The 18,086-nt window shown below is 36.5% G+C and overlaps 1 protein-coding gene across 1 annotated transcript in view; it reads right to left on the bottom strand.

Annotated features, from left to right (window-relative positions):
- Positions 1-697: 697 nt before the first annotated feature.
- Positions 698-18,086, bottom strand: part of LOC135781328 (cytoplasmic dynein 1 intermediate chain 1) — a 70,846-nt gene continuing 53,457 nt past the window's right edge. The window contains exons 13-17 of the mRNA XM_065291750.1: positions 17,927-18,060; positions 17,679-17,823; positions 9,845-9,985; positions 2,808-2,933; positions 698-1,337 (exon numbers count right to left, since the gene is read on the bottom strand). Coding sequence (XP_065147822.1) covers positions 1,227-1,337; positions 2,808-2,933; positions 9,845-9,985; positions 17,679-17,823; positions 17,927-18,060 — 657 coding nt within the window. The 3' untranslated portion in view covers positions 698-1,226. The remainder of the gene's footprint in view (positions 1,338-2,807; positions 2,934-9,844; positions 9,986-17,678; positions 17,824-17,926; positions 18,061-18,086) is intronic.

Genomic DNA, 18,086 nt, shown 5'->3' on the forward strand with positions numbered 1-18,086 from the left:
CACAGTGATAAGTTGAATATATTAATACAGTAAATACTTAAATTTAATATACAGTAAATACATTAAAGATTATGGCGGCACTATATGTTGGATATTAAATGAAAAGAGTTGCCAGGAGCATGTTTTATTTGTCAATAATTTATTTAGCCACATATTTCCCACTTTGGGTTTTCAATAGCACAATATATTTCTATAATGAAAACATCTTGTCTTAGGATAAGCACTGACAAGAAAGACACTTTAGTATATGGATCAATATATATGTAGCTGCTGGTTATACACTGTAAAAAGTGAACGTTAAACAATTACTTTAATTATTTTTTCACCTTACATTTTTCACTTAAAGGGAAAGTTCACTTTAAAATGAAAATTCTGTCATCATTTACTCATCCTCATGTTGTTCTAAACCTGTATAAATTTCTTTTTTCTGATGAACACAAAAGAAGATATTTTGAGAAATGATGGTAAACACACAGCAGTAAGTGACCATTGACTTCTATAGTAGGAAAATATTTTGGAAGTATTGTGATAAATGACTAAGAAAATATTTTGATAAATGATGGTTAGCACACAGGTGATGGTACCCATTCAATTCCATCATATTCTTTTATTCCTACTATGGAAGATTATGGTCACTTACTGCTGTGTGTTTACCATCATTTCTCAAAATATCTTCTTTTGTGTTCATCAGAAAAAAGAAATTCATACAGGTTTAGAACAACATGAGGATGAGAAAGTGGTGACAGAATTTTCATTTTAAATTATACTATCCCTTTAAAGCTAGAAAATGTAAGTTGATTAATATTTTTTAAAGTGTTACCAGTTGAAGTATTTTTTTAAGTACACCCAACTTTCACTTTTTACAGTGTATATGACTAAATTATACTTCATGCAAAGGGTTCAGTAAAAAATACAAACACACACACAGTTCAAGTTTAGCAAAGTCACCATTAAGCCAACATCAAAAATATATTCCTAGCAGCATTATTTCATCTTCAAATTCACATTTTTAACACCATTAACTGGTTTACCAGTAACTATCATCACAGTAATGAGACCAAACATGAAGTACAACAAACTTTTGCATAACAAAAACGTACATAACAAAACCTATTGCCAAAGTAGCAAATCAAGGACCATTAACGGGAACAAACAGCACAGTACTAGTGGACATGCTGATAATCTGTTGCGTTACATCTGGGTCTGTGTTTAGATAGATATGCGCTTTAGCTCGATATCTCCCCAGGCCCCTCCTCCTCACCATCTCCATGGTTGGCACGGATTTCCACCAGCGTACGACCGAAACGGGCCCAGTCTTCACTATGGGGCACGGCCATCTGCAGCAACAGATGAGTGTTTTAGAGATTCAGCATCAAAAACACAACCACCCCCCCTTTCCAAAACCGCCACATGAAGAGCAAAGCTACGCATTACATGCGCTGTCACAGTATGGGAGAGGAAAGAGATCACCACACATTGTGATTTAGCGACAGAACAATAAAGCTGCTTGTTTGGCCTTTGAGTGCTGAATATTTATCGTGTCAGTTCTCAGGAAGGGGAAGATGGGGACTCTGGGCGGCTGGGTGACGATGTGGGATCGCTTTCTGCTGTCAGAGTCGGATTTAGATGAGAAGAGACGGCTGCCTGCCGCCCAGGCTGAGTGAGAGAGATAGAGAGAAAGCGGGAGAGAGAGAGATCTACAGGGTATAATTAAACAGGAATAGAGAGGTGGGTGGAGATGACAGCCACTTCCAAACCAAAGACCGAATCAAACTCTTTTAGAGTTCAGCAAGGGCCTGCATCAATAAATTACCTCGTAACTGTTATGAATGATCTGAAAAAAGTATATACTGTAAAGAATAGAAATGTATGCTACATATAAAGGGCCAATTTCACAAGCTTGATTAGTAACAGTATATTGTGGTAGACTGTAAGTATGTTACCGTTACAGTTTGTGGCACAAAACACAAAAACGTGAGTATATACGCTGGCAATGGTGTACTCCATGAAGTATGTTTCTGGTCTGTAAAATCATGCTTTGTAATATGGGTGACCTGTGGTTAAACAAAACATACTTCTACTGTAAACCACCCTAAATGACATCCTAACCATACGCAATATGACCCAAGCACAGCGAAAAGATGGCGGGGTGATCCAAAGCAAATATTTAACGAACTCTTCTAAATATAACACAAAAGGAACTCTGCACGATTCAGAAGTGGTACACGACCGCCTCACTTCACCGCAGACGGAGGCCATGTTACGTGTTTTTGTCAAAGTTTACGGGAGGCGTTTTGTAAATAAACTCCCATTCCACCCAACCAAAAAAAAAAAACCCTTCAACTTTCCTTCACTTGTTCTTTATTGATGACCCACCATTATCATCAGCCCAAAGAGCCCACACGCTCGACCGCCCAACTCTCCAATTACCACAATACACTGCGCTAAGATTAGCTCTGCCCCACACACGCGGCGAAACCCGGAGACAGAAAAGAACAGGGTGAACAGGGGAGTCCTGGTGGTTTGCCGCTCTGTGGCAGTGGTTAAGTCACGTGGAAGCCGTCTTAAAATAAAGACTTAAAATAAAAGACAAAAACAAGCCGAGCGGAGAGGCTGGGAAGAATAAAGAGTAAACCCTCAATGTGAAGGTCAACTCTACAGTATTTTCATTCTGCATGTATCCGGTTCATGACTTGAATGGTTTGCGCTGATGATTGTTCGTAAAGCCGCTGTATCTGAAAAGAATCCTAAACAAACATATTAAGATTAAGTTACTTACTGACATAGTAAAACTAAAGGGTTTATACCTCTCCGACATCGTATATCCATACACGGCCCTCTGAATCTCCCACTGCGACTTCTTTTCCTCCAGATGCCCATCTGACCCGGTTGAGCGCAGGAGCGCCCTCTACAGTCACGCTAGCAGTAGGCACCTGCACAAAACACCAATGGGTAATTTATATAAAATTACATTTTATATATAAAACACACACAGACGTATATAATATTCAGTCTAGGGCTGAACAATATTGGTTAAAATATGCATTAATTTGTTAAATAGTGCGATTTTTAATACAATGATATTTTAAGTTTGTATAATAATCATTTTGAATAATAAAAAAATATATTTAAAACTGATATTGATATAACAACATGCGTTTTACATTCTTTCTGGAAAAAGAAACCATCACTCTCTTTGTTTCACCAGTCTCTATGCAATCTACACTGACCTAAAACTAGTATTAAAATTATTCAGTTATTGCAAATTGTTGCGATATGTGCGCTGCGTTATCATCACTGTGCTTTCGCTATATCTTGCTGCCCTGATTTACGATCAGAGAAAATGTGAATTGCTTAAAGTTTGCTTCTTTAACTCTTTCCCCGCCAGCATTTTTCATGATTTTCACAAAAGTTGTCATATATAATTAAAATAAATAAACATACAGACTCTCTGCTTTCAAAAAAACCCCTTTCATCCTACCTTCATTTGTTCTCTTTTTATCACCTCTCAGATATGGGAAGGTTTCTTCAAAAATAAAAAAAAATTGAGCAAAAAGCTGAGATAATGACATTTTTGCAAAACACTTATAACAGAGATCAGATTCAGAGCGATCCTTAGAACTTAGACGGACATACAGCTGTTTGCCCTAGGTCGATACTTCCAGGTGGATAATAGCGGTATTGCAAATTGACATAATAACTTGTCAAGGCGGGGAAAGAGTTAAAGCTCAAGAGACTTAAGCCCCATTCAGAGCGCCAGCGACTAGCAGTAGCAGAGCAATCTGATCTCATTTATTTCAATGGAAGCTGGGCGATTTCTGGCAACATGAGCGAAAATGACTGTTGATGAGCATATGGGCATGTCAAGCGACGCAATAAAGTTTAACTTTAGCGATTTTTGGGAGCGACTACCAATGGGAGCGAAACCTTGGAGTTTATGTCATCCTTCTCTCGTCAGTTACTGGAGTGGATGGTACTCATTTGTTTATGATAACCTCATTGAAAGAAACAGGCGACACACAGGAAGAAAGTCGCCGGTGGTCTAAACGAGGCTTTAAAGTTGCAATGTGTAGCTTTTAGAAGAATCTCTTGACAGAAATGCAATATTGATTTACATAACTATATTATCAGTGGTGTATAAAGATCTTACAAAATGAACTGTATTGTTTTCATTACCTTACAATGAGCCATTTTTATCTACATACACCAGAGGTCCCCTTACATGGAAGTCGCCATCATGTTTCTACAGTTACCCCAAACGGACAAACTGTTCTACAGAGCACATTTCGTCCCTACGTTGTCTCAGATGACGACATGTTTGTCCTGTGACAGCAACCGTAGCGTCGTTTCGAAATTAAGGTTGGTTGCAATATGGAATCTCAACCCTAAATGTCACTAAAAACCCATACGGTACCTTTACCAGAGTTTTGTTTCATTCAGTTAATAAATTATAATATACAGTCATAAACTATGTATGAAAGTTTCTCTTAACCTTTCGGTATTTTACGGGCTACAAGTCGTACTTTTTTCATAGTTTGGCTGGTCCTGGAACTTCTAGTCAGGTCTGAATTATTTCATATGAACCAAGAGAAACCATTACCGTCTACAGCCGCGAGAGTCCATCTGCTCCTGTATTTATGTAATTCAATGGATTCAATGATGTGGAATGACTTTGGGACCTTTTTGAACTTGATTTGGCTTGTCGTGTTAATTTAGCCTATTCAGCCTCCCATGTATGTTCTGTATGCTATTGTGTATCGTGTAAATAACTGTTTATGTTACTTTAACATGTACGGACACCTATTCAGCCTGCTGTTCTGTGCTATTGTTTAGTGAAATAACTAGCCTTTCCAGATTAAATATCTGTTCTTCGGCTTGGATTTTGTGAAATCATTTTTTAAATAAACACGACATATAGTCCAGTGCAACTTATATATCTCCTTTTCAAAAAGCATTTTTGCCTGATGCGACTTATACTCCGGAGCTACTTATAGGCTGGAAAATACGGTATTTAGAAGAAAAAAAGCAGACACGAAACTCAGTATTGAGTAATTTCTGTTACAGTATAGTGCATAGAAATGAATGTGGATAGCAAATCTCAGATAATTTGGTTTTGGAAAAGTCCGGTGAGAGAAATGTTCATACTGATACTGAAGTTCATACTGATATCTTCTGGCAAATCTCAGTCCAATGTTTGACATTGTTGACCTCATATTTCTCAGAAGGAATAATTGAAAGACAAAAAACGTATGCAGGTCTCCGTTTGCTTCCTATGTAATCTTAGAGAAAAAATGTGGACATTACAAGTATCAAAATGTCTGCTTTTAGTTCACATAAGACCCACGCTTACATAAAGAATGTTTCTTTACGTAAGATTAAAAACCATTCTGGGAAGCTCAAATTCAGGAAAGAAAACATACATTTAATTATGAAAACAATAAATGGTGCTTTAAGGAATGAGATAATAAATCTTAAAATAACTTCACTTTGAAATAACACTTTGTATTATAACTCTTACTAAATATCATGTTATACATAATGTAAACGTATACAGTAGCGCCTTTACATTACATTATAAGTTTGACAGGAAGTACATCACACTTCCTCTAGTCTGGCTCTAAATCCACAGCTCCGCTGGAAATAACCATGAGAGCCCTTTTAATGATTTCATAAATCACCATGCAAACTCGCACCGCACACATTAAAGCAGCACACGGGCTCTGTCGTGCGCGTGCTCTTGTGCGTGTGCGTGAGGCTGATTTCTGCCTATTACTTATGACAGCTGAGACTGGCCTGACATATGTTGTCAGCAAAGATGGAAGCTGTACGCCGGCTAATACAAAAGCTTCCTCGCTTCAGAACAGGCTAACCACAGCCTGAGAGCTATTAGTGCGCAGCTTCCTCCAAGAGTCAACTGCAAGGTTCAATTGGTTGCATGCTTCTTTTTGTGCAAATTGGAACCAGGCAAAGCCAGGGTCTGTTAATGCCGTTATGGGTGAATTTCTTTATAAGTTGACAATGGAGAACTGTTGGCTGTTTTCTGGCTGCGAATCTTTGCACGTTTGCGTGTGTGGGATATGCATGTTGGTGTGGGCTGGTGGTCTCTTGATATTTTGGATAACATGCGACACTCTGTATGTATCTGTTCTTAACAGAGAGCAAGCTGTTGAGACTGAAAAGTGTACACAAAGAGGAAATGTATTGCTATACATGTACTATAAGTCTTACTTTAAGCACTTTAGTGCAAAAAAAATGATATGGTATTTTATGGTTTGTAAGCAATTGTACTGAGGTAATGCTGCAGGTTGTGTTTTGAATACCATAGTACCGCATAAATCGTACTATTTCTAAAGTATGTATGTACACTCACACACTATGCAAATTACTTGCATGCTTAGTTGACCCATGAAATTTTCCAAAATATGCAGTATGCAACATAGGCACACTGCACATAATGCACTTCTAATGCTGTGTTTACACCAGCCGCGGTAGAGGCGGAAAGCGCAAGTGATTTACATGTTAAGTCAATGCAATGACGCAATTAAACGTGGATTATTATCCTGTGGCAAGGTACACGTGGTAAACGCGGCGCGAATGGCGCAGATGCCGCGTTCTGCGCAAATTGAGTGTTGCTGCGGGAAACGCGCAAATTGAAAAATCTGAACTTCGGCGGATTTCCACGCCACGTTAACCAATCAGGACCTAGCTGTAGTAGTGATGTGATTACAGGAAGCGAGCGGAGTGGCGGAGTCTCAGCGGAGTCGCAGAAGCCCCTCCTCTCAAATGACTAGAATTTCATGCGTAAATGAAGTGAGTGAACTTTTTTGCAATGTATTTCTAAAGTACGATATCAATACTTTGAAAGGTAAATACAAAACAAAGTTTAGAAACACACATTCTTTATTGTTTCCACTTTTTAAAATAATGGGAAACTTAACTATGGAATAATACAATTGTAAATATAGGAATTATGTTCTGACAAAGTATCCAAAATTAGTGCTGGGCAAAGATTAATCACGATTAATCGCATACAAAATAAAAGTTCATTTTCGCATAATATATGTGTGTGTGTGCTGTGTGTAATTATTATGTATATTTAAACACACACACATACATGTAAACATTTCAGAAATGTTTTATTTATATATTTATATATTATTTATATATCATTTTAAAAATTTATATATATAATATAGAATATATAAAAATATAAATAAATATATATACACATGTAAATGTTTCTTATATGAATGTGTGTGTATTTATATATACATGATAATTACACAGAGCACACACTCATATATTATGTTACAAATCACTTTTATTTTGTATGCGATTAATCACAATTAAATAAATGAAAACTATGTTAGATTAATCATTTTCAAAATAGTCACCTGAATTTGCAAAATTGTACTTATGTTATTTTATCAAAAAGCTTCTCGAGGTCTAACCCCTTTTTTTGTAAACAATTTTGAAAGAATTTCTATTTATTTTGGGCTCTTAATGATCAAAGTCGTCTAATTATAAATATTTTTTGAATAAATTTTTTATTATTAAAATATATTTAAATAAATATTTTTTAAATTCAATTATTATTCTAAATATATAAAATTTTTCTAATGAAACATGTATATGTTGGCAGCATATTTTGGTCTAAAGCTTTTAATTAAAGTATTTTAAAAAATTCAGTCAAGTATTTCTAAACTTCTAAACCATGGGTCTGTCAAATACCTGCGTCTACTGACAGATATATAAAACTTGTCATATTTATTACTAATAAAACTGTTTAACTTTATTAAGGAAATGTGAGTCTGCCTGGGGAATAGTTGGGTGTATAAAGGTTATAACCCCTGATGTTTATGATTTACAAGCAGTGTGTAGGAGGCAGCACGTCTCAGATCAGTACGCAATTAATGTGGGTGTGTATTTTTCAGTGGACAGGCAATGTCAATCAGCGCAGCTCTTATTTCACGTAAGAGAGATGTAACACCCAACGGCTCTCTGTCGACTCATTGCCTTAGGGACCGGTGGTTGTAAGACATTACAGACTGATGTATTGTGTGAATGGTCCATGTAGCACTAAGTCAACTGTCAAAGATGAAACAACATCAGAGCAAGTCACATAAAATGACAGGTAATTATCAGTGACATTCGCTCTTTGATCTATTGTATGTCAATCAATATGAAGTAAATATGTTCAATCTTTGTTTTTTCAGTATCATTAGTGTTTCTGTCCCATTTTCCATTACCAGTAGCAATGCTCTACCAGGAACACTTGTTAGAGCATTGCGTTGACATGGGTTCAAAGGTCATGGGTTCAATCCCCAGAGAACACATACTGATAAAAATGTACACAGTAGCTTGCTTACAATGTACAAGTTGCTCTTTTGAATTAAATTATCTGCCAAATAAATGTGACGCTGGACCATACAACCAGTCAATAAGTGTCACAGGTGTATTTGTAGCAGAAGTGAAAAATACATCATATGGGTCAAAATAAGTTTTGTTAAGATCATGTTCCATGAAGATATTTGGTACATTTTTCTATTATGAATATATTAAAACTTTATTTTTGTGAGTGGATGCAGTTGCTAAGTGACTTAATTTGGACAACTGTAAAGGTGATTTTCTCAATATTTAGATTTTTTTTTTGCTTGACCAAGTATCCTAATAACCCATACCTCAATAAAAAGCTTATTTATTATATGATGGATAAATCTCAATTTAAAAAAAATACCATTTGACTGTTTTTTGCAGTGTCAAAAATGCCTAAATAACTATCTAATAAAAATCTAAATAATCTATACATAAGGTAATGGATAATGTATAGGCAGCCGGTTGTTATTGCAGAAATAGCGGAGGGTCCTGTATCACAAAGAAAGGGCTTATTTTACAATAACAACTGGCTGCCTGTCCATATCCTGGGTATTGCATGGTTATTACCTCATATGTAAGGTAAGGAAAATTAAATATTGATTTGTAATATTTAATTAGCTAATTTTTAACAAATGCAGATCTTCTCCGAGGAAAACCTGTTTATATTCGGTTTTAAGATAAGAGAAATGTCACGAACACGCTATTTGGTTAAATAATATGTAAATATAATGTCATACATGTTATTAAAGGGATAGTTCACCCAAAAATGAAAATTCTCATGTTGTTACAAACCTGTATAAATTTCTTTGTTTTACTTGAAGGAAGAAATTTTGAGGATGTTTGTAACCAAACCGATCATAAGCCCTATTTACTTACACAGGAGGAGCCCAGTTTGTGAACCCCATTCACTTCCATAGTAGGAAAAATAATCCTATGTAAGTGAATGGGGCTCACAAACGTCTTCATTAGAACAAATACATTTATACAGGTTTGTAACAACATGAGGGTGAGTAAATGATTCATTTTTGGGTGAACTTTAAAGTCCCTTTAAAATAGATTAAAATCAGAATCAGAATCAAGCATTGCAACGAGCCGTGTAATAAGTAGTAAATAAGCAATCCTAACTGGATTTTAAACACCTGTCTGCATATTTATTTTCTGTTATTCTATTCTTAATTCTTGTGGTGCGTAAAAGTTAATAGTTAGTCTAAAAACACTTTACTAGGCCCGTGGCCCATGGGAACTCATGCCTCTGGAATGATGGTAAGAGAAAAATCTGCACACATCAGAGTGATGAGCCTAAAGCCAAGTGTGTGTAGAGCAGAAATGTGTGTGCTGTTGGTGAGAAGCTGTCAAAAATGCTGATTAAGGGGCGGTCTGTGGGATCTTTTACCCACAGTGAAAGATCTTATACTGCAGTTGTTTTGATGCATTTCTGGCTTCGCGTTATCCGAGAGCGTTTCCTCACCTCAGTGTCATTGTTCAGGTTCCACAGATCCAGACGACCCATGCCATCCACAGCGGCGAAGAGCGAGGGGTGCACGGGCGACCACATCACGTCGTAGACGTAGTCGGAATTGTCCTCAAAAGAGTACAGTGGCTTGTTTTGCTACAGGACACACAAAGAAAAGAACTGGGATGAATATAAAGATAATAAAAGGACAGGAAAGTAGGTAGTAGGTTTGTAAGGGGACAAGCGAAGGGTGAGAGAGCATCGGAATGAGAGCGGGAGAGAGAGAATGAGAGAGTGGCATAGGCGGTAGACTGAGTGGCGCTGCTGCAGCCCTGAGGCCTGTCTGGGATCGAGCTAATTAGAACCTTTGCACATACAAGCAGTGTCATAAAAAAACACAACATGAAAGTCTCTCTAAGGTGTACTGTAACCTTAGTGTAACAGCTGTCTGTGGCATGGAAGAGAAAAAAAATAAAGAAAATAAAGAGAGAGAGAGAGGGGTAGGTTAGATAGCGAGAGAGTTCTTGAGAATCGCTGGATGCATTCCGAACAGGTAGAAGGCAGACAGATGGGTGGGAGCAATGCAGACCACAGCACACTAATGAGACACAGAGAGAAAAAGAGAGAGAGAGGAATGTGCTTTAAGTCACTTGACCACACCAAAAAGATACCATACTGTGTGTATACATAAATATTCCATTTTTTATTTTATATAAACACAATCTGACATAATTTAATTACAAAAGTGTTAGAACAAAAAAGGGATCATGTAAATCTGGTTAGCGCAGCAGAATGAATCCCAACGAAGTGATCCGTATCACCCCAAAGGGATTTTTTTGTGAAAACAACCGGCTGGCTGTAAGTTTTCCAGCTTATTACACGCTGCTTGCTGCATAAGTAAATATTTGCACACAAAATATTAATTTATTTGGAAGATGCAAACCGTCTGTGTAGAAAAAACTGTTTCCTAGCAGCTTTAAGCCAAATCATGTACAAACAACTTCAAAGTTCAAAAATGCATTTCTCATGTAACACTGCCTGTAAAAATCAGGCTAAAGTCTCCAAATACAATTTTGGGATAATGAGCATCAAAATTTGATTAAAACGGATTTCAATCTTTGACATGACCTTAATCAGTCAATATTAAAGAGCACCTATTTCATTGCTAAAAACAATGTTATTTTGTGTATTTGTGTATAATACAAGGTGGTTGCATGGTTTATGGTTAAACAAATTTTTTTCCACATACCGTACATTTTTGTAGCTCCAGATTTCACTCTCTTCCTGAAATGCATGGATTTGAAATGATCTGTGTCCCTGATTGGTCAGCTGATCTGTATAATGTGATTGGCCTAAATACCTTTGATGTCAGGCGGAAATGTGACGCTCCTTACCGTGTTTGAAAGATTTGGTCACAATGCAATGCTAACAGGAGTTAACTTACAGGCAGCGGGAGGAGTTATGATAATGTCGGTCTTGTCTACATCACCAATCCCAGGAAGTAAACTGTTGCCTGCAATCCATGTGTTTGTTGTAGTCCAAGAAAAAAGATTTACGTTGGAGACGATAACTCACATCATTGTTTACTTTGGGGTTTGTACCTTTTTAATATCGTTAACATGTACTAATACACACTTACACACCAAAGGAAAGGTAAAATCTGAATATATAAATCTTAAAATAGGGGATCTTTAAAGAAATCAATATTATCAATATTATATTTTCACAAAATGTTCTTGACAAAAAATTACTTTACACTGTAGCTGGGTTTTCACAGGCAGGGTCACATATGTTATTAATTATGCATATTTATAACGAATTTATTTGAAAGAATGAAATTGCATCTGTCAAAATGGCTCACATTTCCTGGATGAGGCTGTGCTATCAGATGGATGTTATCTGGGAATAACAGACCTTGGAATGTTGCAACTAGCCAGTGAGAATCAAGAATTCCAGAGGCGACGTGTAATAATAATACAATATAATAAAAACATTAAAAATATATGTAAATAAAAATTTAGATTTAAGTTCTGAATTTAAAATGATAAAAAAATTGCTGTTGTGTAAACAAATTAACAGTACTTCTTGGTAGCATTGTTGCATGATAAAAGGTAGGGCGGGACTTGAATTTGTCCATCGAGAACTGATTGGATCGTTTGAAGTTGGGTCATGTTGCTAATTGCTAATCTCTGCGATATTTTCCCGGGCCCCGCCTAGGTGCCATAGCTTATGACCGGAAGTAAAGAGAGATCATTTTGAGGAGGGGAGGAGTGAATCTTTATGAATTTTTAAAACATAATGAAGCTCACAGATAAGCCATTTGTTTTTAATTTCAATGTGACTTTAACAAGCCCTACTGGGTGTAATGTTCAGTGTGCACAATTTAGCACATCCACTCACATGCAAACTAATATCTAACCACCCAGATCACCTGCAGCAGGTGTTTAACCAATACAATCTATTCTAGATGCCATCTTTAATTTATTTGTCCACAGGTACATCTTACCATACTGTTATCTATTCCATCTTATGTGAAAGAAATTAAAAAATACGCTTTGTTAATATGTACTTTGTTTAACATTGAACATAAAATTTTGTTACTGTATCACTGTGGTAATGATGTTATGCTTAAACTTGTACAGACCCAATTAGATTGAGAACTGAGCTCTTCAGTAGAACCAAATCCTGAAGGCGCCAGTGCTGATTCTGCTCTCTCTGAGGACTACAGATCAGTTTGCAGACTGATTTTTTTCCTCTAACAGAGCGTGATGTGCATGTTCCTCATCCTACAGAGCGGTGAACCACTGGTTCATTCGATAACCCCACTGATGTCTGCAGAGATCTGCACAAGGGATTTAGCATTTGTATACATTTAATGTACATACTCTGTGCTGCTCGGACGTCATCTCCATCACAGTCCAGTGTGCAGATTACTATACAAAAACATCAAGGACTCTACTACAGGCATTTGAGAACTGAAATTAAGTTTTTATGGCGGGAAGCAAATCCCGTGTATTATAAGGGCACAAATAAAAGGCATGAAATGTACACCATAACAACTTCTACAACATTTAGATCAGGGGTCTTCAACCTTTTTGTGCACCATGTTGGAGACCACTGATCTAGATAAATAAAGAATGCATTCTTTATTGCCATCTCTGTTTAAAACATGACATTGCAGGTGGTTTTATGTACTTATCTTTACATTGACATTTCCAGAGAAAACCAACCTAACAGCTCAACTTATAAATCATTATTATAAGCTTACCGTGAATCAGAGTAAGGTAAGGAGACAGTTTTGACTCTGACGCTCATTGACTGCTTTTTGTAATGCATTACTGACACTTATGTAACACTTTCATGTTTTTTGTAAATTATGAGATTGTCCATGACAAAAAATAGAAGGTCAGATGTCACCTCAAACTCACATTTTTGTATACGACCTATAATGTGCGGAGGCTCCCGGGGTGCTTAGCTCTGAGCAAAGGTGTGCCCAGAACCGCACGCGAAAGACGGAGACAGGCCCGCATTCCTGCGGCTCTCCTCAAAGGGTCAGGAATTTCCCCGTCCCCAAAAAATAACACAAGCACATCCATAACATACCAGGAATGTTTTAATATCTGTCAGAATGCACAACGCATAAAATTTGGGAAGAAAATGCACATAGCCCAATTTATTGTGACAGGACGGTATGTTGTGGTTTCAGCAAGCTCTGTGTTTTATGTACGGCTGTGCACAGATAACATGTGATATGAATACTGCAGACTGGGTTCTTCATTCATACAGCTCGACTGTATTATTCATCCCAGGGCCTGAGGCGGCAGACGTGCCACTTCCTTGTTAAATGACCCGTGTCCACCCTCTTCTGCAGTTGTTTATTTTCCTTATTTCTGCCGGTTAACTCCTTGTTATCTCCTTTGAACTCCTTATGTTTGCAACGTCTCCCCTTTAAGCTTCCCTTTCTTTTTTTAAGGAACAATTCTGTCATTATTTACTTGCCCCTCATGTTGTTACAAACCGATATAATGTTATTTATCCATGGCACAGAAAAGGGTAACATGTCACAATGCTATTTTTCATACAATGTACTTTACCAATGGCATGCAATCGCTTTATGTGAGCAACACATTAGATAAAAATCACGAATGGATCACTGTATCAGATCTATTAGATTTATATATATTACCTGTTTAAAAGAATGATTCATTCATATATCAGACTGATTCATTTACCTAGTTTACATAATTACGACTGCTCAACATTAGGGTGATTCTCACGAAATCCAGATTTAGAAGGTGTCCTCATCAAAAATGTTAAAAAGCCCTTGAAGACAGTTTTTTTTTTTGCACATATAAGATGAAGGTCTCAACTTACTATAACCATTATTTTTAGAGGGTTCAACAAATATTTCCTATAGAATAATTAAAATTTTTTAGATTATCATTATCAAAAATTATCATTACCGCAACATGATATTACATTAAATATATGCATTTACAAACTCATGTTTCGGTAATGAGAACTAAAAAGTTGTCTAGGTACTATGACAAACAAAATTTCATCTTTTATCTGGTAGCCATCTTGAGTGTCACAGTCAATTATGTCCCTTTCAACAATTTTTTTTTAAAATGTTAGTTCCTTGAGGGCTTAAACAATGATTGAAAATTGTTGCGGAGGATGAGAAAATTGGTCTTGGACACATTTATATTCCTTATTACTGTCTCTACATTTACCAATGATCACCAAATGCCACATGTTTATTTACTGTTAATGTTTATAGTATAACATGCACTGAAGCTTTTTATTTTTTAGATTTTTTTATTATAAATATTTCCAAGTCAAAGAACGCAAATCCAGTCATGGACATGTTACGGTAATGAAAATGTTCCCCTTAAATGTGAAAAAAACAACAAAATTGGTTTATATGATGTCATTTGAAATCATGTGCAAAATAGTACATAAAGAGATGTTTGTAACTGTATGCTTCTTATTTTGATAGCATTTACATTTTTATCAAAATGTCCCTCATAAGTCTAATATCGCGAGAATCACCCAATAATGACTTAATGGATCACATTTATGTAGCTTGACAGGGGTGGCAACTACGAATCGCTTCATAAAAATGTGGTGTATGAAATTTCTGGTACCTCTCTCATACACAGAACCAAATAACAAAATACAGGTAGGAACAACATGAGGAGTTGCATAATGTAATATGACCAAATTTTCAGTTTTGGGTGAACTCTCCCTCCCCCTCTCTAAACATTCCTTTTACTGTTTCTGCATCTTTTATTCATACTTGGACTGTGTGTTTCCCTCAATGTGGGTAATATGATCTGAGTCAGTATCTCCACACAGAATGAAGGATCTGTAAGCACAACCATCTCCATACACCACCCGCCTCATGTGGTTTGAACCATAATCAAAAGACTCAATCATTCTGAACTTGCAGATTAGGCAGTAAGCCACTGTCCAGTGGTCTCAATGCTTTGGATCCACAATGGCTCCAACAGATCTTCATATAAGACAAACATATTGGTATATATACACTGCCAATGTGCTGCCCTCACTGTATGTACTTAATGCAAAGCCAAGGATATTTCCAGATGGACATAGTGGGGGACTTGTACAGTACATAGATGCCTAACCCACAAACACACAAGCTCAAAGTACATTATTTTAGAGGGGTCATGACATTAGGAATCAAAGTTAAGGCCCACAGGTTTTCAGCAATATAAAAATAGTCTCTGGTATCCCCAGAACGTGTCTGTAAAGTTTCAGCTTGAAATACACCACAGATCTTTCATTACACAATGTTGAACATGGTCATTTGTGGCTACAATGAAAAACGTGCCATTTTTGTATGTGTTTCTTTAAATGCAAAGAAAACTTCTGTTCCCCTCCCCTTATGCAAAGTAGGGGTAGAGCACTTACACGTGTGATTAGACTACATAAAAAAAAAAATCTCTGGCAAAAGGTTGAACTACGTGCTTATAAGGCGGAGTCTGTGAGTGGTTATGGTTGGGGCGTAATCATTGTGACATCACATTGATAGGGGATCCCCAACAGCCTGTTTTGTGTGACTGTTGCGGTTTAAAGGAGATTCCCCAAAGCAGAATAGATGGATTTGTATAATAACAGGATGTTTCTGCTCACACACTGGCGACTCATTTTCTGCTAGAAACACATTTAAAAGTGCATTTTCTAGGTTAGGGGGGCTTTAACAGGCATTTAGTTTTACAGTTTTACAGCTTAAAACACACTCAGTTATGTAAGCATTTGGGTAACCAATCTCTTGGGAAAAAATGAACGAATTAGTAACGTAGATAAATGTGACCCTGGACCACAAAACCAGTTGTAAGGGTCTTTTTTTTAAATTGAGATTTATACAGATTTTACAATATTTGGCTGAGAAAGCGCGATTTGAAAATCTTGAAACTGATGGTAAAAAATCTCCTTTAAAGGTCAAAGTCCAAGTGAAGTATCTACCAATGCATATTACTACTGAAAAGGTTTGTTTAAGTAAGGAAAATTCACCAAAAACAAGATAGGCTAACTATTCTTTTACTATAGTAAAACCATGTTTGATTGTGCTAATAAAACAAAACAAACATCAATCATTGTATTAAACATTTTATATTGCTGGGCAAAGATTTATCGCGATTAATCGCATACAAAATACAAAAAGTGTTTGTTTTTTCGCATAATATATGAGTGTGTGTTTGTAATTATTATGTATATATAAATACCAGTGATGCACGGGTCAATGTATAAACAACTTGGACCACAAAAAAATATATATTGTACCCGATTTTTTAAAAGTAGTCATTGATTAAAATAGTTAATTGGCATTTTTATTTCAAACGACCCGACCAACCGCGACCCGAATATCATTAAAAACATTTTTGGATGACTTGAAACCCGCACATCACTGATAAATACACACACATTCATGTGTATGTATTTAAGAAACATTTACATGTGTATATATATTTATTTATATTTTTATATATTATATGTTAACAATAAAAATGGATATATAAATAAAAAATTCTGAAATGTATATATGTATGCGTGTGTGTGTTTAAATATACATAATAATTACACACAGTACACACACATATATTAAACAAAAATTCACTTTTATTTTGTATGCGATTAATTGCCCATAGATATGTTCATTGCCCAGCACTATTTTTTTATTTAAAATTTTTATTCAAAACCCTTAAGCTTTAGTTTTATTACTGTATGTACTGTACAAAACTACATTTTAAATTAAGTTAATGAAGTCCTTTTATAACTATTAAAAAATTAAAAGATCCCAGGCATTTGGTATTTGATGCTTTTTGCTTTTGTACCGAACCGGTACCGAACCATGACCCCTGAACCAAAGCGTGACTTCTGTGTACCGTTACACCCCTACTTAAATTTGTATGGTTTTCAGCAAAAAACTTACACAGTAAGTACACCTCAGGGAAAATAATAGAATAATAAAAAACTCGTCATGACCCCTTTAATGAACATTTAATGAGCAGAAAAGCTAACAAAGTTAAGACTCTTGAATGAATTCATTACTTATGCAATCATCTTTAAACGGTGACTAATTTTACTTCTGAGCAAGGGGGGTAAGAAGTTCAGTGCTCGGGGACTGTATGCCTCTAATTAAAGCCGGAAAAAAATTGTTTATTAAATTTCCATACAATATTTTCCAATATGGTGTGAATAGGGAACAAGGTGGATGTCAAATGACCAGAGTATAGAGCATTGCACAAAGGTGTACAATCTGGATGTTACAATGCACATCTTATTCCTCAATATAAAACCATAACTTTCTGCTGTGAATTCTTACCTTTGTGCTCCACAATTTTACAGTCCAGTCAAAAGAGGAGGTGACAAACAGGTGGGAGAAGTCGACAGGACCCATGGCGCTGTGACAACTGATGCCTGTCACTGGCCCCTGATGGCCCTCAAACATCTCACAGATACCAGCTTTACTGCGGAGCAGCACAAAGAGAATTCAAGACCAAGAGAGGTACCTTTCAAGGGTTAACATGGACAGTCATTCAAACGCAATGTGTCTGTGCATGTCCCATTCACCTGCCATGTCTTGACGCCGTATACACCGTTCCCTCCTCACTGCCGACTATATAATTATTGACGTCTCCAGTGGGGAACGCCATCCCGGTTACAGCCACAGGCTTAGATTTATTATATACCAGCTCCATGCTCTCCTACAATAGACACGCATGTGCCGCCA

Source organism: Paramisgurnus dabryanus, chromosome 19 (assembly GCF_030506205.2).
Source record: "Paramisgurnus dabryanus chromosome 19, PD_genome_1.1, whole genome shotgun sequence".
NCBI lineage: Eukaryota > Metazoa > Chordata > Actinopteri > Cypriniformes > Cobitidae > Paramisgurnus > Paramisgurnus dabryanus.